The sequence below is a fragment of the Miniopterus natalensis genome, chromosome 10 (assembly GCF_054644295.1).
Source record: "Miniopterus natalensis isolate mMinNat1 chromosome 10, mMinNat1.hap1, whole genome shotgun sequence".
NCBI classification, from domain to species: domain Eukaryota; kingdom Metazoa; phylum Chordata; class Mammalia; order Chiroptera; family Miniopteridae; genus Miniopterus; species Miniopterus natalensis.
The window spans coordinates 15,936,313-15,959,997 of record NC_142090.1 but is presented as its reverse complement, the minus strand read 5'-3'; the positions used below and the strand labels follow the sequence as shown (position 1 = coordinate 15,959,997).

At 40.9% G+C, this 23,685-nt stretch overlaps 1 protein-coding gene and 1 non-coding gene across 3 annotated transcripts in view; both read right to left on the bottom strand.

Annotated features, from left to right (window-relative positions):
• CEP41 (centrosomal protein 41) overlaps positions 1–23,009 on the bottom strand; it is a 42,719-nt gene extending 19,710 nt beyond the window's left edge. Inside the window, exons 1-2 of one of the 2 annotated variants that reach the window (XM_016213391.2) lie at positions 22,925–23,009; positions 11,629–11,692 (exon numbers count right to left, since the gene is read on the bottom strand). In XM_016213391.2, the coding sequence (XP_016068877.1) occupies positions 11,629–11,692; positions 22,925–22,957 (97 nt within the window). In that variant the 5' untranslated portion in view covers positions 22,958–23,009. The remainder of the gene's footprint in view (positions 1–11,628; positions 11,693–22,924) is intronic. The other variant, XM_087821018.1, reaches the window with a different exon arrangement.
• LOC148092193 (U6 spliceosomal RNA) lies at positions 6,535–6,641 on the bottom strand. Its single transcript, XR_015715234.1, has one exon. It is a non-coding gene; the product is annotated as a U6 spliceosomal RNA (small nuclear RNA).
• Positions 23,010–23,685: the final 676 nt, after the last annotated feature.

Below are 23,685 nucleotides of genomic sequence, written 5' to 3'. Positions count from 1 at the left end.
CTCATGTCATTTGTTATTATTACACCTTTACCATGAATTCATCATGGAATAAAATTCCACTGAATTAAAAAATTTTTTTTTCATCTTAAGACACATACTCTCTGGGATGGGACTCAGTGTGCAGTCCTAGAGCCAGACTCTATCTCTTCCAGAAAGCTCAGAGACATAACTGCCTGAGCCTTCTCAAAGGAGATACTGAGGATGTCTCAGAACAGGTCCACATAGCACCAAAGACTAGGATTAAAACCAAATATGATCTTTCCTAGGTTCTTCAGGCTGGAACAGACTCGAGATGCGACCAGATCTCCAGAGTGGAAACCATGAATCCTTCCCAGGCAATACCCCTCTCCCTGCAACTCTGAACTCAGGTGGGAGCTCGGTGTGGTCAGCACAGTAGGGGTAGAAAACAGCACCCCCAGTCTTACTCTGAAACTATTTTCCAGAACGGTGTTGGGTCACATGTGCCCGAGTCCCGGCAGCCGCGTGTTGACAGGGCCGTTTCTCTGGGCCAGGGCAGTGCAGCCAGCCAGCCACAGGGCCAGCGCACAGCTACATGAACGCAGTGGCCCCGTTAGGCTCCCAGGCGCACGGAAACACCCTGCTTCTCTAGTTGTGCGGTGTAAAAACCCGGATTCACTGTGAGGTGCATATGCAGGGCGTGCGGCTTCCTTCACAGAAGCAGGGGGAAGCAGCTCATGCTCTAAGCCCCCCGAGGCACACTGCATGGGAAACGACAGCCAACCTTATTACACAGTCTTCATTATTAAAGCCCTGCACTTCCACTAACAAAGGGTCTCAGGTCCATTTCTCAGTCAGTTATCAGCATTTTCAGAGTGTTTACACCGCCATTCATCTCTGCACAGCAGCGCCTCACAAGCTGTCAGTCCTACTGTGTGTTTTTCCTGCTAGAGGAGAAGGCAGGGAAACAGTCTTCTGCACAGGTAGGCAAATAGTTGGCCAAATTAAGAACACATCTAAGAGGGCTATTGTAAGAAGCTGTTTGCACTAAAGATATTCATTCTATCCAAGTAGAAAGAAAGAAAGAAAATGGTGGAATTCTGCATTGTCCCGACTGGAGAAATGAGACAGTAGGACGGCTGACTCATCGACACAAAATTCCCTAAAAGTGATCTGAGAACGCGTGCAAAGTAGTACTCTACCCCACTTCATATAATGCTTATATCTTAACTAAGCAGCTTATTGTACCAGATCTAATTTCATCTGAAAATAGTTTTTTGGCTACCTTTTAAAGAGACCAGGAATGAAACAATTCTATAATTGACTCACTTATAAACACATCTTTGTTTTATACAAAAGGAGCCTAAAGGACTATCAGCAAACCAGTTTTTAAAAAAATTAAAATTACACATTATTGCGAGATAGACTTCCTAGACCAGGCTTTGATTTTTAAAAAAGTCAGTGGCTCCCCATTGCTTACTGGCTAAAATTTAAACTCCTTGCTCTAGAGCTGAGGGCACCGTCTTACCTACCTCTTCCCTCTTGCCTTAACTACCAAACTTGACAAGATCTCTGCTAGCCTTGGGTTCTTGAATGTGTCGCTTTGTCCATGTAATCATAATAGTTCACCCAGCTTGGGGTGACCTGTTCGTCCCCTGAACCTCCACAGCGCCTGGCTTACCAGTCATAGGCATTTATCATTTTACTCCCTTATTTGTGTGCAAGTCTTATCTACCTTATTACTGGGAAAGCCCGAGGCTATTTACACACACACACACACACACACACACACACACACACACACACACAGAATATCTTCATCTCTTCCACTGTCTAGCACAGGAGGCACTAACAAATATTTGCTCAATAAAATATACTATGAAGATCTGCTATCTGAAGAATCCTCCTAATGAGTTATTTTTATAATGCAAATAATCGTACCCCAATTTGGTTTGAGTTTCTGTACATCTGATTTCCTTTAAATGTACAACCTGATTTATATGCAGTACACGTTATATGCTACCTATCCGACCCATCTTGTTTCAGGAGTCAGGCAACCTAGAAATGTATAAGGTGGCATTTAGTTTCTATGTAGTATATAACTTAAGTTGCAGCAAAAGATATATTTTAAAAGTTTTACAATTTGAATCAAGGGAAAGAGACAACCCAACTATATCAATAGTGTTATGCAAAGATAGAGCACAGCCCATGAGCTGAATGACTCATTCAGTAGATTTTTCCTTTCTTTTCCTATAATTTAATAACATTATTTGTACTAAGCCAGTAAGAAAAGCAAGTGATTTTGAGCAGCAGTAATCTAACGTAAGATTTATAAGGCACGGACTTGGTTGCTAAGAGACAACTCCATTGCTTTATTTTTCTTCAATATTCCCCTCCTCTATGGAGAAGTTCTTTTGGCTCAGAAGGAGCAGAAAGCGTGAAAAGAGGCACAGTGGTCCTTTGTTAATCTCAATAAGTTATACGAGTGTATAGTGCTTTCTGGTTTGTAAAAGGCTTTCACATACGTTTCTTCCTTTGACATAAGAAACAGAATTAAATACTGAAAAAAATGAAGAGTACCTAGTCTGTAATGAGTTTGACTGCTAAAGATCAAGGCTATTAGCAAAAAATTCAGGAAAAGTAAAGACTAAAGAAAAAAGAAACTACAAGTTTGTGTAGAGATAATAAAAGGTGAATTAAAAAAAAAAATAAGGCCAGAACACACTGAGTGGAGCAAATCTACAGAATTTTAGAAAGCTAAAGAAATTTGAAATTAGACTGAAAATAGAGTGAAATGAGAGGATAATACAAGCAATGAAAGAGGGCAGGAGACTAACAAAGGGAGGGCCCTGGGGTTTGGAAAGTGTTCCTTAATCAGCCCGTGGTGCTACAGAACAGAAGCCCAGAGAGGGTGCTTGAGAATACACGAGAACCCTGCAGTGGACACTGAACAAAACGCCACCAGGGATTTCATCAGAAGCATAATCCATTCATGGCACAGTCTGGCAATGCTGGGGAGCTGGTAAGATACACCCAGGCACCTATGGAACAAAAGAAATAGTTGAAGTTCAAAGTAATTCTGATATTTCTAGCCACGGCTATACACTGGTGTTTGAGTTTATAAGAGACGTAGAATCAGAAGTAGAGAATTAAAAAACAGTCTTTATCCAGGAAGAAGGTATCAGTCTTTGAAGAACTCAGTAGAAGGTGATTTGGGCGAAGACAGCAGATACTACGAAATTCTTGATTTCTTGTGATTAACTCTGAATTACTCACTGCTTGGTAAGCAAAGATTAAAGACCTATCTATTTAGCCTAGAAATGAGAAACACTCACTCATTCCTGTGCTTATTTCTACTGCTCTGATGGCAGAGCTGAAAAACATCCCACAGATGGGAACTCTTTACTCTCACTTGGGCCATAAGGTCATTCTTGTGTTTTCTTAACCAGGACTACTCACCCTTTTCACCTTATGGCACACATATAAGTGTTACTATCTGGACAGAACACAGGTTTGCATTGTCTCAGGCTCTGATGGCTACCCAGAGGGCTGAAGGGATCTGCATATCTTGGCATATAACACACAGGCTATTATACCGAATACACAGGGAGGTAAGTCATAAAAATGAATAAAAAAAAATTAAAATCCAATCTTTCCCCTAAATTGTCTTTAAAATAATTTAATTTGAAACAACAAAAGAAACTGAAAACTAGGATAAGATTTCTCTCCCACAGTGACTTTAAAATAAACTTTCAGTTTTAAGCAATGAAGCACACTTTGACCCTGCCAAAGTGATTAAGAACCAGTTTGGGAGACATTTACTTCCAGGGAGATGAGGTAGATGTATTTTTCCCTACTCCTCCAGCTAAGTACAACAAAAACCCTGGACGACCCACAACATGGGAGAAAATATTTGCAAATCGTATTTCTGATAAGGGTTTAGAATCCAGAGAATATAAAAGAACTCTTATAACTCAACAATAAAGAGAAAAATGACCCACAATTAAAAAACCAGGCCAATGGTTTGAATAGCCACTTCTCCATAGGAGATATACAAATGCTAATAAGCACATGAAAAGGTGCTCAACATCACTGGTCATTAGGAAAATGCCAATCAAAACCACAATGAGATACCACTTCACACCTACAACCGTGACTATAATAAAAATGATGGGCTGTAAAAAAGATTGTTGAGGATGTGGAGAAGATAGAGCCCTCCTGCATTGCGGATACGTTGGAAAACAGTTTGGCAGTTCCTCAAAAAATTAAACACAGAGTTAACATATGACCAATTATTCAACTCTTAGGTATATAACCAAGAGAACTGAAAGCATATGTTCACACAAAAACTTGTACACTAATGTTTATGGCAGCATTATGGCCAAAAAGTGTAAATGAACCAAATGTCCATTAACTGATGAGTGGATAAACAAAATGTGGAATACCTACACAAAGGAATACTATTTGGTAATAGAAAGGTCTAAAGCACGGATACATACTACAACAACACTGATCCTTGAAAACCTTATGCTAAGTGAAAGAAGCCAGGCACGAAAGACCACTACTGCATGATTCCATTTACAGGAAATGTTCAGTACAGGTAAAGTCATAGATCCTGAAAGTAGATTAGAGGTTACCAGGGACTGGTAAAAGGAAGGAATGGAAAGTGATTGTTATTGGGTAAGGGGTTTCTTTATGGGGTGATAAAAATGTTCTGCAATTAGATAGTGGTGATGTTTTCACAACCATGTGAATGTACTAAAAAATTCTGAATTGTACATTTTAATGGGTAAATTTTATGGTATGTAAATATATATCAATTTAAGAAAATAACACACCAATTAGAAAAAAAGATTGAATTAAAAATACAAAACAAAAATCCTGGACATCATATATTAAAAAAAAACATAAGAAGACTCTGAGAGGTGGAGAGGGGCAGACAACTGGCCAGGGACCTCAGGAACCAAGGAATAGTTAAGTTACCTAGGTTTTTGTTTGTTTTTTGCCTCATATACCCTGACTTGGAGCTGAAGAAGCTAGCAACCTAGAAATAACAATAAGTAGACAAAAAAATCCCCAACAAAAGCCTACTGTCTCCAGTCAAAGAACCAGGAAAGGAGCAACCTAGCAAGACAGAAGACCATCAGACTGTAACTGCCTTATTCCAGTTAAGCCCCACATAAAAAGTGTGGCCCCACTTGCCAACAAAGGCCAAGTGAGAAGCCTTAATTTCCATCCTTGCTGAGCCATGATGAGATGCCATCAAGGTACCAGAAAGAAGGAAGAGGGTGGAGCTGAAAAAGTACTAAAATATATATAATGGCTGAAAACTTCCCAAATCTGGTAAGTGACATAAACCTACAGATTTATACAGACGCTGAGCAAATGCCAAACAGGACAAACCCAAAGAAACCCAAACCAAGACACATCATAATTAAACTTCTGAAAACTGGAAAAAAAAAAAAAATCTTGACAGCACTAAGAGAAAGAAATGACACCTTATTATCTATATGGAAAAAACAGTTCGAATAACAGCAAATTTCTCATCAGAAATCATGGCAGCCAAGAGGAAACAGCACAATACTTTTCAAGTGCTGAAAGAAAAGAACTGCCAACCCAGAGAAAAATATCCTTCAGGAATGAAGGGAAATAAAGATATTCTCATATGAAGGAAAAATAAGAGAATCTGTCACTGGTTAAAGAAAGAAAGTCTAAAGGAAGTTCTCTAGTTAGAAATGGAAAGAAAAAAAAAGATGGAGCCTCAGAACATTAGAAAGAAGAAAGAATGCTGTAATCAAAAGTATGGGTATATACATTCTTTTCAAATGCCCACTGAACATAAACAAAGATAGACCATATCCTGCATAATAAAATGAACATCAATACATTTTTAAAAACTGAAATATACAGAGTGCATCCTTTAACCACAAGGGAATCAAACTGGAAATCAATAACAGAAATTTAACAGGAAAATCTCCAAACACTTGCAAACTAAACAATACTTCTAAATAATTCATGGGCCAAAGAGGAAGTCTTAGGAAAATAAAAAGATACATTGAACTGAATGAAAAAGAAAATATATCAAGATTTGTGGGAGTCACTTAAGCAGTACAGAGAGAAATTTATAGCACTAACTGCATGGATTAAAAAAAGAGGAAAAGTCTTAAATCAATAATCTAAGCTCCCACCTCAAGAATCTAGAAACAGAAGAGCAAAAATAAACCCAAAGTAAGCAGAAGGAAGGAAATAATAAAGATGAAAGCAAAAATCAATGAAATTTAAAACAGAAAAGCAATAGAGAAAATTGATGAAACCAACAACTGGTTCCTTGAAAGGGTCAATCAAATGGACAAATCTGTAGTGAAGAAAAAAAAAGAGGGAGAGAAAAGACACAAATTACCAATATCAGGAATGAAACGGGCATCAGGCACTACAGGCATCAGAAGGGTAATGAGGGAACGCTAAAAACAACTCTACACACATAATTTGAAAGCTTGGGTAAATGTACTAATTCCTCAAAAAACACAAATTACCACAACTCAGCCAATTATGAAACAAATAATTAGACTTTACTTTTTAAATATGAAGCACTTCATGAATTTGTGTGTCATCCTTGTGCAGGGGCCAGGCTAATCTTCTCTGTATCATTCCAATTTTAGTATACGTGCTACCAAAGTGAATACCAAATAATTTGATTTTTTAAATTAAATTTATTGGGGTGACAATGGTTAATATGAACATGTAAGTTTCAGGTGTGGGTTTCTGTTACGAGATCTGTATGTTGCTGTGTGCCCACCACCCAAAGTCAAATCTCCCGTCACCATATATTAGGACCCCACTCACCCTCCACCCCCTTCCCTACAGTTTGTGTCCATGAGTAAAACAAATAATTTTGATATCCCCATAACTATTAAAAAATTGAATTCAAAATTTAAACACTCTCAAAAAGGAAATCTCTAGGCTCAGATGGCTTTACTGGAGAGTTCTTCTAAATGTTTAAGAAAGAATTAATACCAATAATACACAACTCTTTCAGGAAAAAGAACAGGAGAAAACACTTCCCAACTGAGTTTATGAGGCCAGTATTATCCTGATACAAAAACCAGACAAAGACAAATAAAACAAAATAAAAAAACTATAAACCAATGTCCTTCATGAATGCAGACACAAAAACCTTTAAATAATAACAGAATTTAACAATACACAACAAGAATTATATACCATGACTAACTGAGGTTTATTCCATGGATAAAAAACTAGTACAATATTTGAAAATCCACTATATTAACAAGTTAAGGAAAAAAAACCCCACGATTATATTAACTGATGCAGTAAAAGCATTTAATAAAATTCAACAGTCACTCATGATAGAAACTCTCAGAAAAACAGTAATAGGAGAAAACTTCCTCAACCTGATGTAGCTAACATTATACTTAATGATGAAAGACTAAATACTTTCCCCCTAAAGCTGGGAAAGGAAAAGGATGTTCACTCTCTTCACTTTTATTTGACATAGTTCTGGAAGTTCTAGCCAGTGTGATAAGGCAATAAAAGAAAAGAAAAAGCATACAGACTGGAAAGGAAGAAATAAAACTGTCCCTTTTTGTAGATGACATGATTGTCTACATAGGAAAGTGCAAGATCTACACCCCCCTAAAAAACCCCCAAAGTGTCTCCTGTACCTAAAAAAGTGAGTTTAGCAAGGACCAGGATACAAAATAAACACAAAAAGAAACTGTATTTCTACACACTAGCAATAAACACACAGATACCAAAATTTAAAATATAGCACCACTTACAACTGCTCAAAAAATTAAATACTTAGGTGTAAATGTAACAGAACATGTACAGGACTTATATCCTGAAAACTATACAATGCTGATGAAATAAATCAAAGAAGATCTAAATAAATGGTTAAACATAGTATATTAATGAACTGGAAGACTCAACACAGTAAGATGTCAATTCTCCCCAAATGGATACACAGGTTTAATGCTACTAAAAAAATCATAGTAATATTATTATAGATGTAAATAAGATTATTCTAAAATTTACATGGAAAAGCAAAGGAATTAGGGTAGCTAAAATAATTTTGGAAAGAAAAATAAAGTGGGAGTAATCAGTAACCAAGTTTAACTATCTAATTTACTATATAGCTACAGTACTCAAGATTGTGTGGTGCTGGCAGGGGGACAGACACACAGGTCAATGGAACAGAATGGAGAACCCGAAATAGATGCACATAAATATGTCCTACTGGTTTCTGACAAAGGTGAACACGCAATTCAATGGAGGAAAGGTCATCTTTTTAACAAATGGTGCTAGAGCAATTGAACATCCATAGCAAAGCATTAATCTCAATCTAAGCTGCACATCTTACACAGAAATTACCTCAAAATGTATCATGGGCTTAAATGTAAAACTTTAAGCTAAAAAACTTCTAGAAAAAAGCATGATAGGAGATCTTTGGGATCTAGGCTAGGCAAAAAGTTCTCAGACCTGACAATAAAGTATGACCCGTATAAGGAAACATTAAAACTGGATTTTACCAAAATTAAAAACTTTTGCTTTTTGAAAGACCCTGCTAGGGGGATGAAAAGACAGACGACAGAACGGGAGAAAATATTTGCAAACCCTGTAGCCAACGAAGGACTAGTACTAGGGTATATAAGGAACATTTAAAACTCAACAATTAAAAAGCAAAAAATTCAGTTAGAACATGGGCAAAAGACAGGAACAGACATTTCACTGAAGAAGATATACAGGTGGCAAATAAGCACATGAGAGATGCTCAACACCACTAGCCATATGGAAATGCAGATCACAACTATAATGATGTGCCACTACCGATCTATCAGAATGGCTAATAACAAACGGCCACACCACCAAATAAGTGCTGGCGAGGAGGTGGAGAAACTGGATCACTCATGCATTGCTGGTGGGGATATAAAATGGTCCAGCCACTCTGGAAAACAGTGTCGCAGTTTCTTTAAAAACATACAACTCTAACTACCATACGATGCAGCAATTGTACTTCTGAGCGTTTATCCCAGAGAAATGAAGACTTACAGTCACACAAAAATCTGTGCCCAAATGTATACAGCAACTTTATTTGTAACAGTCAAAAAGTGGAGGCAGCCCGGCCGGCGTGGCTCAGCGGTTGAGTGTCGGCTTAGGATCCAGGCGATCTGGGTTCGATTCCCGGTCAGGGCACATGCCCGGGTTGCGGGCTGCAGCTGATCAATGACTCTCTCATCCAATGATGTTTCTCTCTCTCCCTCTCCTTTCCTCTCTCTGAAATCAATAAAGATATATTTAAAAAAAAAACACGTGGAGGCAGCCCAGATGTCCTTCAACAGGCAACTGGCTATGCTGTATTATACCGTGGCGTAACTACTCAGTAATAAAAAGGAACAAACTACTAATACACGCAAAAACTTGGATGGATCTCCAGAGAATTATGCTGAGCAAAACAGCCAATCCAAAAAGTCACATACTGTATGATTCCATTTATATAGCATTTATGAAATTACAAAATTATAGAAATGGAGAACAGATTAGTGGTTGCTGGAGTTAGGGGCGAGGTGAGGGTGGAAAGTGGATGTGGCTTTAAAAGAGCAGCATGAGGGATCCTTGTGGTGATGGAAATGTCCTGCATCTAGACTGACTGCATCAATGTCAATATTCTGGTTGTGATTTTGCAGTAACATTTTGCAAGATGTTACCATGGGAAGCTGGGTAAAGGATGCATGAAATCTCTGTTTCATTTCTTACAATTCCATGTGAATCTATAATTACCTCAAAATAAAAAGTTTAATTAGCAAAACACCAGCTTAAAAATCTCAGGATACCCTGGCTCCACGGTTAGAGCATTGGTCCCTCGCAGGTTTGATTCTCGGTCAAGGGCACATACCTGGGTTGCAGGTTCAATCCCCGCCCCCCTTGGGGCGCATGCAGGAGGCAACCAGTCAGTGTGTCTCTCTCACATGATGTTCCCCCCGCCCCCTTACACTCTCTCTAAAAATCAATGGAAAAACTATCCTTGGGTAAGGATTCACACACACATACACACACACACACACACACAGAGTTTCACGATATAAAGGATATAGATAATTACTATGTATTATAAAAAGAAGATATAAGTATCTCAATTAAAAAATCTAAAATTAATTTCAGGTACCATTATATTGACTGAAACTTTGGTTATGAATTGAGAAGTTGAAGAGAAATAAATGGGTTTTCATTCACCAATCCCAATTCAATTTCTAAGAGACAAAAATATGAAGCTATAGACAAATCTATATATTTGGAAAAAACCCTCAGCTCTTAAAAAATTTTAATTTTAAGGTTGCAAAAGAAATGCATTCCTTCATAGTAGTCTTTAAAATGTTATTTGGATAGCTCAGAGAAAATATGGCAGTTGGCATCCCTCACAGAATAGTTTATTCTAGAAGGGTGGGTCACAGTTGTCATTAAGGGGGACATAGGTAGAGTTGGACGAGTTGAAGGCGTTTGTGGTAGATGAGGATGGAGAAAAATGAGGACAGTACACAGGACTGAGAGACGGTACACAGGACTTTGTGCCAGGTCTCCAACAGCGACTTTCTAATCCTGCATACAAATCCTTGTTCTCTCCCCTTTACTGAATTTCAAGTAAACCACATAATCTCTGTGCCACAATTTCTTCCTTCTCAATAACAGATAGTATTTTCTACCACCCATCAAACAGGATATTTGCAAGGAAACATCTGTACAGCAGGAAATGTTTGAAAGAAAGATCCCCAGAAATTGTATCTGCAAATGGGTTCATTTAAAGCATGTAAGTCTATTTTATATGAGGAAACATGGATAGTGAGAGATAATGATTTTGAAGGAGACTGGAGAAAGACAAAGACAAAATGTACGAGATTTCAACAAAGTTGACATCCCAATTTATTTTCTCAGTTGTCTTCAGGTTACTGGTGGAATGAATGTTCAGTATTACTAAAGGCACGCAGTACCCCAATCTACTAGCGAAATCATCTTTAGGATGGATTTTCCACAGCAGGCCTTAAAAGTTTGGAAAAACTAAACAAATAAACAACCAAAATCTCACAGGGCTGCAAATCCACCAGGGGCCTGTGAAAAATGTTAACAGCATGGAAATAAGCAGTAATGCACTCAAATTTCATTCTACCTGGATTGCAGCACTAATTTAATTTTGCCTGGTATTTCAGTTACTCATTCAAGTCTGTCTGCCTCCACTGGAATCTAAGCTCTTTGATTGCAAAAATCACGATTCACACTCATCTTTATAGTTCCATAGGTCATAACTTTGCACGTAGCTGGAACTCTGAAAATACCAAATTAAAAAACGTACACAAGTATAATCTATTACTCCCAGTTTAAAGAAATACACTTGAGGTGTCCCCAAATAGAAGTTGACTACCTGGTATTTTTTAGCCTCAGCCCTGCAACTTCTTGAACAATGTTTTCATCAATTTCTCAATTTATAATAAGCTAATTATGTGAATGGAAATTTTAACTGACAATCTGAAAAACAGGTTTCAAAGACAAGTCCCTGAGCCCAGAAAGACATCAAACAAGACAGTGAGAAACTTTTAGCTGCCTGTCAATAATTAGCTATTGCATTTTTTAAAAAGTTTTAATTTTCTAATCTTTACTCACCAGTGTCCAGTCTTGACTTGACATGCTGATACTTTGGGTTTTGTGGTATCCTTTTGGTCAGATACTAAAAAAAAATTTAAAATTCACAATAAATTGGGTTAATCTAAAGATAAGGGTGGCAAAGTGGGGAAGAGTCAGAAAGTCAAAAAATAGAACAAATGCTAAAATTTCATCGAATTTAAAGATGCAAAGAGTTCAAGAGGTCCAACAAACCCTTCAAAATAGGATTATTTGCTACAGCATCTCTACAGGTTAAGATTGCTGTCTAGTTTCTGTCAAAACATTTCCATATTTTGTCAAAACAATCTCATAGTTGTATGTAAAATAAAGACTAGGAAAAAAGCTCTTAAAAATTACTTCCGACATTGAGCCAAAATTGGTCCCTAATTTCCATCCAGTTTACTGTTGCAACCCAGAATAAGCCACCCGCCTCTGCCTCAAAAAATCAGTTAAAATAAGTAAAGGCAGCTCTCTTGTTCTTTTTAATTTTACTCTTTGTATGATGGTTTGCATTCCATCTCCTCTGGAGATCCTCTAGATTTTACCCACATCTCTTCTAAAAAAGTAGTACACCGACCCAGACCTGCGCACAGCGCCCAGATGTCGCCAGGCCAGGACCCAGTCTGGCAGGCCTCTCCCGCTGCTTGCCTGGAGTCTGAGGCTCCACAGATGTCACTACGATGGCATCTGCTTTCAGTGCAGCTGGGGCACATCACGGGCTCAGGGGGGGTGGTTTATGGTCAGCAAAAATGCCTATCTCGGGTCTTCCTTCTCCTGTATTCTGACAGTGAACTCTGAATCCAAGCTCAGGACATTTACCCATATTAAATTTTAGTGGCATTTTCAAAAGCCATTAAGTGAGGAAAGGCTGATAATAAAGACATTACAAAATACAGCTTTCTTGCTCGGGCTTTTTTCTGGCCTGCAAGTATGAAAACCATATGTTCAGTCCCAGGTAGCTGTGCAATATGAAATCAAAACTGGGTAATACCTTTCCAGCTTCATCTTCTGCCACTCACCCCCACGTTCCCAAGCTGAAGGTGCCTGAATTGTCCCCAAAATATGCCATAGTCATTCAGGCCTCCAGTCTTAGCAAATGTCTTTCTAGAAAGCCTTTTCTCAGCTTGGCCTTGGACAAAACTTCACTTTCTCTATAAGCTGTCCCAGGTGGAATCCAGCACTTTCTTTTTTCCCTGGCTCCAGAATATGGACACCCTGTGCCACTGTTCACACCTCCACCTTCTTTCCTGGTCTAGGATTTCCCTGAAGGCGGGGACAGTAACTTACTTAAATTTGTATTCACCCAGGACTTAATATTCAATCAAGAAGTGAATATCTAGGTTGAGGACTGTATTACAGCAACTACTCGGTAGTTCCTAAGACGAGAACATCAAAATTTAAAACCTGTCTCACTTGCCCTTGAAAATGGAGGTAACTACAGCATTTAGTTAATGACTCACAACTACCATCTGCAATTTTAATACCTAAAAAGAAAGAAAAACAAAAATCTCAAAATAAAAAGATCGGTCCTTTACTATTATTAAGAAATTCATTGAGCCTAGCTGGCATGGCTCAGCGGTTGAGCATGGACCTAGGATCAAGGAGATGGAGGTTCGATTCTGGGTCAGGGCACATGCCTGGGTTGTGGGCTCGGTCCCCAGTAGGGGGCCTGCAGGAGGCAGCCGATCAATGACTCTCTCTCGTCATTGATGTTTCTCTCTCTCTCTCCCTCTCCCTTCCTCTCTCTGAAATCAATAAAAACATATTAAAAAACACACAAAAACTCATTGACATTACCTATGTTTTTCCTTTCACACTAGGTAAAAGGATGCTTAGCGTTGGTCCTCAGATGTGTTTGTGGGACCCCTTAGCTATTTTATCCTGAAAGAAAGGTTTCTCCATCTGATCAGTCACCAGCTGTCTAGAAGAGAAAGGGACTCTACTGCCAATCTCAACTCCTTCCTAGATGAAGATGGAGAAGAGTCTTAAGTGAAAGAATATATTCAGACTAAAAAGGGGGACATTAGCGTGAGTTCCCAGAGGAAGACAATATCACAGCAAAAAAAACCCCCAAATCCAAAAGCAAACAAAAAAAACAGGGAAAACATGTGTCAGGTAAACTGAGTCAAGAAAAGCTAATACTAGAACTCAGTTATCTCAGGCTAGAAATTTTCTTTCTTTTTTTCTATTTTGCTCTCGGTTTTTTTATAATTTCTATATGCTATTTCCTGTTTTTACTTTTATTTTGTTTTTCCCATAGTTGCCTAGCAAAGCTTCTTCTGAAAAATTCCAGGCTAGTCTCTGCTGAACCAAGGGGATTTGTCCCTACCTAAGCCAACATTGCTAAGAAGTGAGGGTGCCTCCGGGGACCAGGTGTGGTGGCAGCAGAGTGATGGGGGGGTGCGGACAGCTGCAGTCGCTGAGCCCTCCCGCCCCCGGTTTTCCCTTACATACACTAATGAGAAATCCATATGCTGCAGTAGGAAAATGCAGCGTTTCTTTCCCATTTTTCCATTTTGGTCCAATTTCTTGTTCCTGACTTTCTAGTACTAACCGCAAAGGAAAATTATTTGTGCTCACTCTAAGCAGAGCACTGTAGGTTTTATGGAACTGCCATACTTTTTTCATTAAAATTCTTGCTTTGGGGTGACTGTTTCTTGACCTACTGACCAACTGGCTTTTTTTCAATTACATAAACAGGATGGGATGGTGGAATGTGAGAGAGCTGGAAAAGAAGCCGTTTCAAGGAAAACCATTCATTCGACAAAGCCTTATTGGGCACCAACCATTCATTCAGTCGACATGCACTGCACTGGGTGCCGTCTAGGAGTCAAGCACTGCTGGGGACCCAGACGTGAAAAAGACAGTCTTTGCCGTCCAGCTCTCCGTGATGCTGGAAAGAAAGGCAAGTGAACAGATGCCACACTGCCCGACAAACAAGCAGAGGGGGCAACAGGAGTGTGTAAGATTGGCCCCTAATCCAGACCGGAGTCAAGAGCTGTTTCCTGAGGGTGAAATCTGAGGGCTGAGCTAGTTAGTTAGCTAAGGGAGTAGTGGGTGGGAGCTTTAGGGTAGACACAAAGCAGACAAAACTTATGGCCCTCTTTGAGGGCAACCGTAGGGTGCCATATGGGGTAAATGAGGTTGGAGAGACAGACAAGGGCAGATCATAAAGGGGGCTGTATCCATTCTAAGAAACCAGGATTTTATCCTGTGGATAACTGGTTCTCAAACAAGGGCAATTTTTCTCCCCCTGCCCCAGGGACAACTGTCAATGTCTGGAGAAATCTTAGGTTGTCAGAACTGGGTGGTGGGTGGGCTACTGGCATCTAGTAAGCAGAGGCCAGGGATGCTGCTAAATATCCTACAATGACAGGAAAGTCCTCACAACAAAAAATCAGCTGGCCCAACATGTCAACAGTGCTAAAGCTGAAAACCCTAGTGTAGATGATGGGAAGTCACTGAAGACAGTGTGAGGAGGAGTGATAAGATTATATTTCGGTTTTAGAAAGATCACTCTGGCAGCACTCTGGAGAACCAATAGGATCACAGTCAAGAATGGACACACAAGAATCAGTTAAGAGGTGGTTGTGCTAAGAGGATTTATGGTGCTAAGGAAGTAGCAGTAGAGATGGCAAGGAAGAGAAAATTTCAAGAAATCTTTAAGATATAGAATCAAGATGACTTAAAACTGACTAGTGTAACGGGGAGGGCAGTGATACCATTTCCCCAAAAAGGAACTTAGGGAGGAAGCAGATATTAAAAACATGCTGTGTTCTATTTGGAGCGTGTTGAGTATGAGGCATCTGTGGGTTATCCAAAATGCAAGTGGTGAGCTGGCTATTTGGGTCTGGAGATCAGGAGAGATCTGGGCTAGAAAAAACAAGATTTGGGGGTTGTCAGCATACAGGCAGCAGGGGAAGCCATTGGAAGGGACAAATCACTGTCGGAGAGTATGCAGCCTAAGAAAACCCCACCATTTAAAGTCACGTGGAGAAAAGTGTCATGGATGAGACTCACAGAGACCAGAAGAAAGTGGGTCATGAAAAGTAAAAGCAGAGTTTCAGGAAAAAGGGAGTGGCCAACAGTGATGTGGGCGGTGGACACAGACAATAGTGTGGTGAAGGCTGGGGCGGGGGGTGAGTGCAGAGTGGAAGGGGTCAATGGTGCAAAAAAGGGAACATCTGTAATACTTTCAATGATAAAGATAAATTAAAAAAAAAAAAAAAAAGAATGCACATCGAATAAGAGAACAATGGAAAAGTGAATTTGAACTGAGTAAAGCAGGACATTGCTGACGACCCTGGTGAAGCTGGTTACAGTAAGCCGACAGGAGAAGCAAAGACAGCAGGTTGGGTATATGAGAGGGCAGGTAGGAAAGGACAGTAGCCAGGTGGTGTTTTTTTTCTCCCCTTGATACTTGCTAAGGAATAGTTTTTATTATTGTGTTTTGGAAAAAAGAAAAGATCTGAGGATGTTTATAGGCTAATGAACTAGATAGGAAAGGTTGAAAATGAGGCAGGGAGGTATGGAAACAGGGAGAGGATGAGGCCCAGAGCCCAGGTGGAAGGGTCAGCTTTGAATTTACTACATTTAAGATAAAGATATAAGATAGGTGGTCATGATAAAGCTTTCATTAGGAGAGAGAAGTTGAGAAAGCTCATGTCTGTGGTATGATTACAGGTTCTTTGAGGGCAATCAAAAATGCCTTCGAGAGTTTACATTCTAGGAGGGTCAAAAGATAACATCCTGCCTTAGCCAGTTTGGCTCAGTGGTTAGAACGTCGGCCCTTGAACTGAAGGGTCCCAGGTTCAGTTCTGGCCAACGGCACGAATCTCAGTTGCAGGCTCAACCCCCGGCACTAATCGGGATGCGTGTGGGAGGCAACCAATCCATGTGTCTCTCTCGCATCAATGTTTCTCTCTCTCTCCCTCTCTCTCTTCCACTCTCTCTGAAAAGCAATGGAAAAAATATCCTAGGGTGAGGATTTAAAAAAAAAAAAAGATAATATCCTGACTACCCACCCCATCCTAGCTACTTAACTCCTATTCAGCTTTCAAGATGCAGCACAAACATATCTTCCAGGAAGACTCCTCTGGAGGTCCCAGGCAGGGAGAAATTTTCCAGATCTGGACTGTCACAGCACTCCTCACTTCCTGTGCTTGGAAAAGGGGCTCTACCTTATAGATCTCTGGAGCTGCTGCGAGGCTTGCCTTAGTGTGACAGCCGAATGGGAGGATGGTTCTGAGGCCTGAGCAACACGTAGTGCGTGCTAGTGCCACACGAGCAGCACAAACATCGGGGGCTCCAGGAACGCGAGACAAAGAAAGAGCTCACACACCGGGGTTGAAAAGGGTGAACTCATCTAAGAAATGGCTCTGGAACTGGGTTTTAAGGGTTGAACTCCTATGGATAAAAAGACAGGGGGAAAGGATGGAGAAAGTATTCCATGTGGAGAAAATTTTAATAGCAAAGCATCTTTAAAAGCATGTGTAAAGAAGGGCAAATTTGCTGCTCTATTTGCTGGAGAAGGTCCAAGAACAGCAACAATAACAAAGGTAATTGCTGCTGACATTTACTGAGCACTTAACCATGTTGTCGGGCACTCCCTAAGCACTTGACCTCCACTATCTCATTTAATCTTCATAACCACCTGTGAGGTACATATTATTTTCCTCATCTTACATATTAGGAAACAGAAGCATAGAGGGGTGGAGTGACTTACCGAGGTTACTGAGCTGGTAGAGTGGTGGAGCGTGGATTTAAACTGGGTAGTCTGCCTCTAGAGCTTGCATTTCTTAAACACTCTACTGCTGCCTCATTCTGGCAAGTGTTCTGAATAAGGGGTCCACTGATGGGTTTTGGGAGCTCCATGAGTCCTATGACACAGTATGCAAATTTTTGAATATATGTGTATTTTTCTGGGGAAAGGGTCCTTGGCTTTCACCAAATTTTCAAAGGAGTTTATAACCCAAAGAGGGTTAATAACCACAGGTGGATGGAATCCTGTGGCGTAAGGTTGGACATGGATAAGACGACTCCAAGTGGAGGACCCTGAATGGACTAGAACCTGAAGACAATGGAAGGCACTAAAAATACTGAGCTGTGAGCCACACAATCAAAAGAGTATTTTGGCAGATTACTAGCATATGCAAGTAAGACTGGGTTTTGTGGATACATGGATATTAAAGAAGAAGGGAGAAAATGGGAAGTTGACAATGGGATTTCTCTGAAAGAAAATCACCAAAAATGAGTGAGATTGTCTGAATCATAAATTATTCAAAAATGAATGAGCTTTTCTGACTTCCCACCTCTCTTAATATGGAACTCACAAGGTTGTTCGAATTTCAACATATATAATAAGATTTACACTTAAAAGGTTTTAAAAAATTCCAATATACATTTTGTTCAGAAGTTTTCTACTTATCTCCTTCACAGAGAGGAAGTCCATAAAGTGAAGGGAGTGGGTGTCAATTTTAAAGACAGCCTCATTTAAGGCAATCTCACATTTAAAATAGGTCTTTGAAAGGAGAACTTTTTTCTTACTGGAAGTTTTAATCTGGTCCAATTCAACTGATCTCAAATAACAACCTTGACCCATGTTCGCATATACAGCAGCCCCTCCTACTTTGCCAGCAGCTACCACTTGTGATATATTGTTTTTTTCAAGATGACACACAGATCATTCCTCTGTCAGCCACTTTAAACACTGTGTTGCCCAGGATTCTGTCTTGTCAATCTATAGCTTCTTTGTGGGACAAACACTTAGGTTTAATTCCATTTCTATGCTTCTGATTTTTAAATGGTGAACTCTAGCCTTGACATCTCCCAGCTCAGACATATATTCATTTACTCATTCAACAGATATTTAAGGAACAACTATTGTGTGCCATGCAGTGGGGCAATGCAGACAAGGTCCCTATCTTATGTTCCTGTAAGTGTGCCAAAAATAAACAAGCAAATAAAATAATTACCAGTAGACCATGATCTACTGGCTGAAGATAGCAGACTGAACAAGTGCATCTAATTTCACTTTCTTTCAAAACCTCACTAAAACCTCATTGAAAGAATATTATTTTAAGGACATAATGCTCAAAAAACAGAGAGCATGGGAAAAGTGATAGCAATAGATTTCTGAAATCTAGAAAGCACAACAACAGGTGAAAATGACTTGATGGACTCAAGAAAGTCAAAGGGAGAGTCAAAAACAATTCTTAAAAGCTTAGGAATCGACAACCTCAAGCACCTCCAAAGAAGGGCATAAAAGGAGTAGCTGAAATAAGGAAGAATGGATGGAGACTAATTGAGAAGCAACTGGATCTCCAAAACCTTCTCCTCTCTGTGCCATGGGGTGATTGCCTCTCTCCACCATGGTGCATATCTATAGATTTATTCCCTGTAAAGGGTTTCTGGACTGGGAGGTCTCCAGACATAGATAGGGAAAGGTAGAGATATCATTACTGAAAACAGGGGTTTTAAGTAAGTGATGCACACTAGTGTTGAGATTTAGCCCCTAGCCGTAATTCCTTCAGGAATTCGACCAGGCTTTTACTCTCAGGAGAGTGGGGTGCTCTGAGGAAAATGACCAGCCTGAAAGAAAAGAGATGAAGGGAGGGAACATTGGGAGAGGGAGTCCCCAAATCGTGGTTCAGTAAGATCTTCCTATAATTAAGCTCATCATCACCAAGCCCCTCCGAAACAGATGAAGATCCCAATCACATTTTTAAGTCTCCTACAGTAAAACATAAATTAACAATTTAGGAATAGCCCTAGCTGGTTTGGCTCAGTGGTATAAAAGAAGTCTGAGAACATGCTATAGACTGAATTGTGTCCCCCAAAATTCATACATTGAAACCCCAATCTCTAATGTAACTGTACTTGGAGATAGGGTCTTTAGGAGGTGATTAAGTTAAATGAGGTCATATAGGTGGAGCACAAGTCCAATAGGATGTGTTCTTATAAAAAGAGACATTAAAGAGCCTGCTCCTTTTCCACATGTGCACACAGCAAGAAGAGGTCACATGAGCACATCTGTAAGCCAGGAGAGAGCTCTCACCAGAAACCAAATAGGCCAGAACTTTGATTTTAACCTTCCCAGCCTCCCAAACTATGAGAAAAAAATTTCTGTTGTGCACACCACTCATCTATGGTATTTTGTTATGGCAGCTCAAGTTTACTAATATAAACATCTCCAACAAAACAAATAGGAAAATAGCAATATGGTGGACACTGAGACTATGCCAGGGGACAAATATTTTAAAACACTATTAGAGAAATGAAAACACACATCCACACAAAAACTTGTTCAGTCATGTGCCACTTAACAAGGATACGTTCTGAGAAATTAGGCAATTTCATCATTGTGCAAACATTCATAGTCTACTACATACCTAGGCTATATGGTATGGAGTACAGACATTATCGTATATACTGTTTCTAAAAAAACTAAATGTAAGCTTATCATACAACCCAGCAACTATACTCCTGGCCATCTGTCGTAGAGAAATGAAAATTTTAATATCACACAAAGCACTGTACCCAAAAGTTCACATCTTTATTTGTAATATCCCAGAACTGAAAGCAACCAAATATCCTACAGTAGTTGAATGGTTAAATAACCGGTTATACATCCATACCACAGAATAGTAATCAGCAATAAAAAGGAATGAACTATTGCTACAGGCAACAACTTGGATGCATCTCAAGAACATTATTCTAGTGGGAAAAAGCCAATCTCAAAAGGTCACATACTGCTTGATTCTATTTATGTAATATTCTCAAAATTACAAATTGCAGAAACAGAGAACACACCAGTGGTTGTCAGGGGTTAGGATAATGAAGGGGAGAAAGCGGAGGTGACCAGGAAGGGGAAGTATAAGGGAGATATTGTAGTGATGAAAGAGTTTTCTATCTCGATTGCAAAATCTACACACGTACAAATCTTGATTGTATTAAATCTACACATATGATTAAAAGGCCTAGAACTATACACACACTGTACAAATGCCAATTTTCTAGTTTGATATTGTACTGTACTTATGTAAAATATAATCATTGTGGGAAACTGGGTGAAGGGCATATGGGATGACTTTGTACTATTTTTGCAAATTCCTGTGACTGTATTTATTTCAAAATAAAAGTTTTTAAAAAGGACATCAGAGTCCAAAAGAGAGCTCTTAAGAATTAAAAACATTATGGCAGAAATGAAAAACTCAACTGAAGGACTGGAAGATAAAGTTAAACAAATCTCCCAAAGAGAGTAAAGACAAAGATGTGGTTAGCCAAAGAAAATAGATGCATGGCCCCTGGGCACAGACAAGAGTGTGGTGAGGTCACCGGAGGGGGAGGGGCTGGGTAGAGGTGGGCAAAGAGGGGGGAAATGGGGGACATTGTAATAGAGTTAACAACAATAACAACAAAAAAAGAGATTAAATTTTAAAAAATTAGAGAACCAGTCATATAGAAGCAACAACAGAATAATGAATTCAAGAAAGAGAAGATGGAGAAAATGGGAGGGGGAAAGTCAACAACAAAATAATTCAAGAAAATTTTACTGAGCAGAAAGACATGAGTTTCTGGTACCCAACAATATGGGTGAAAATAGACTCAGAGCAAGGAATACCTTTGTGAAAGGTCGTAACACTGGGGACAAAGAGAAGATTCTACAAGCTTCCAGAAAGCACAAATCAAGTCCGGTACACAGGAACAGAATGTTTTTGGATTCCTCCACAGCAACACTGGACGCTAGACGACCACAACACAGTGTTTTCAAAACGCTGAAGATTTCCAACCAACAGTTCTATACTCAACCAAACTTTCAGGCAAATAAATGTGAAGGTAGAGCAGTAACATTTTTAGACATGCCTAACATTTTAGGCTTAAATAAAAATTTTTATTTCTTATGTACTCTTTCTCAGGAAGCTGTGTTCCACTAAAACAAGCTGGACATCTTCATTTAGGACACCAATGTACAATCACACATCCCTGCTCCTCCCTGCGATCCTATTTCACCTCTATTCCTACCTCACTCCTATGGCATCGGCACCAATGAGCAGCCCAAGCTGGGAACCCTGTGATCCATCCCTCTCTCATTTCTCAAAGCTAATGACCGTCTTGACTTTACCCCCTAAATATTTCTCAATTCTGTCCCTCCTTCTGTGGCCGACTCTATAACATCATAACCACCCAACCAATTTCCCTATGCCTAGTCTTGGGCCCCTCAAGTCCATTCTCCACAATGTGTCTCAACCACGTGCCTAAAAATGCAAATCTGATCGCGTGACTCTTAAATCTCCTCGAAAGCTTCTTGAATTCTGGCCGGCAGACAAGATAAAAATGTGGGCGTCTGCCTGCCACTCTCCAGCCCGCCTCCCCGGCCTCCAGGGGGGGAGATCATCATCCCTCGTGGCCTAAGCTCGGCCTCACAACTTCAACACAGTCTGCAACTCCTGCTCAGCAGAAAGGCCAGGAATTTCAGCAAGGCACAGAAGGCCCTTCCCGGCTTGACTCCCGCTGCGCTCCCGTCTGGCACCCCCTTAGCTTGACTCCTGCTGGCCTATCTTCCCCGGCTCATGCCCCCTCCCCATTTCAGGCCACCCCCAGGACCCTGCTCTCGCTGAGTGCAGTCCTCTCTCTCCCAAGTGTCCTCTGGACATCTTGTTCCCCAATCACGGGGCCTTCGAATTCGGTGTACAAGCCTCCCTCCCTAGACTGAACTTATTAATGGACAAAGGCCTTGACTTACTCTCTTTGTATCTCTAGCACCTCCTCCGAGGTCCGATAAACACTAGTTGAGATGGAATGAACACAAATGCAGCGGGGGCGCCAGGGGTGAAACGGACAACACAGTAAAAGGTCCTCCGGGGAGGGGGTAAACCTAATGTCACATTCAACGTCCTTCCCTAACGGCTTGGCCGGTTGATTGCTGCTCTTTCTGGGCCCCTCATACATGATGGCTGCTTTTGATTTTGTTCCTTTAGTGTTCGGGGCTTCCGTCGGATGTCACTTATGTTTTGTATCTGCCGTTCCTAGACGGCAAGCCCTTTGAGGGAAGGGGCTGTGTCTTTATGCACTTTGCTCCTCTCGGAGGCAAATACAGCAGGCACGGGAGGGCTGGGGGCCGAAGCTCCGCGCCCCAGGCCCGCCCCGCCTCCCTTCTCCCTCCAGACCCCTCCTCACTCGGGCCGCTTCCCGCCTTCCGGGCGGCGGAAGTCACCGGCTGCGCTTCCCTGCCCACGTGGAGCCTTTTCCGGTGCGCCCGCCCCCTCCGCCTCTCCGATCCGGACCTGGCCCTCACCTCAGGATTCCCAATGTGCCTCCGGACAGACATATTTGCTCCAACCGACCACGTTCAGGGTTCTAGCCGGTTGCCTCTAACCCTAACTTCCTACCCCCCCATCTCCGCTCGGCCGCCTCCCTACAACCTCTTCTCCGATTGGCTTGCCTTCCCCCGGCCAGCCAATGGAGGCCCCGCTTACTAACCCTTTGCAGGGTCAGTGTAGAGCGAGACTCCGCTCAATGGTTGCCAAGGGCAACGCGGGACGCCGGCTGCGGAGGCCTTTTGTGCTGCCCGCTGGGCCCCACCCGCTCCAGCGTTCGCGCGGGAAGAGGGCCGCGGGGGAGGGGCGGGCTGGCGCCCGCACGTGGGCGGCTGCGCAGATCCCGGGTGCGGGGGGAGCCCGAGAATGGGGAGGAGGTGGTGGCGGTGGAACGGGAAACAAGTCTAGCAAATGTGGGAGAACAAATACTGCACGGGGCTCCCACCCACACACCACCACAACCACCCCCGTGAAGGCCGTTTCCAACGTCTCAACTACTTCTTCCACCGTAGGGAACAGATAAGGGACAGGATTGTTCAGCAGGGGTGGGAATCCGCAGCTTATTATTTTCAGGTTAAGTTAATATGCAAATTATGCAAAATATCGTGTAAATACAGTAATTAGTGTTGCTTTAAAAGCTTTTAGGTAGCTAGAGAACCGCAGCCTTAATTGCAAAGTACACACGCCATTCTGTGATTCATGATTCATTTAACAAATATTTAATAAGCACCTTATGAGA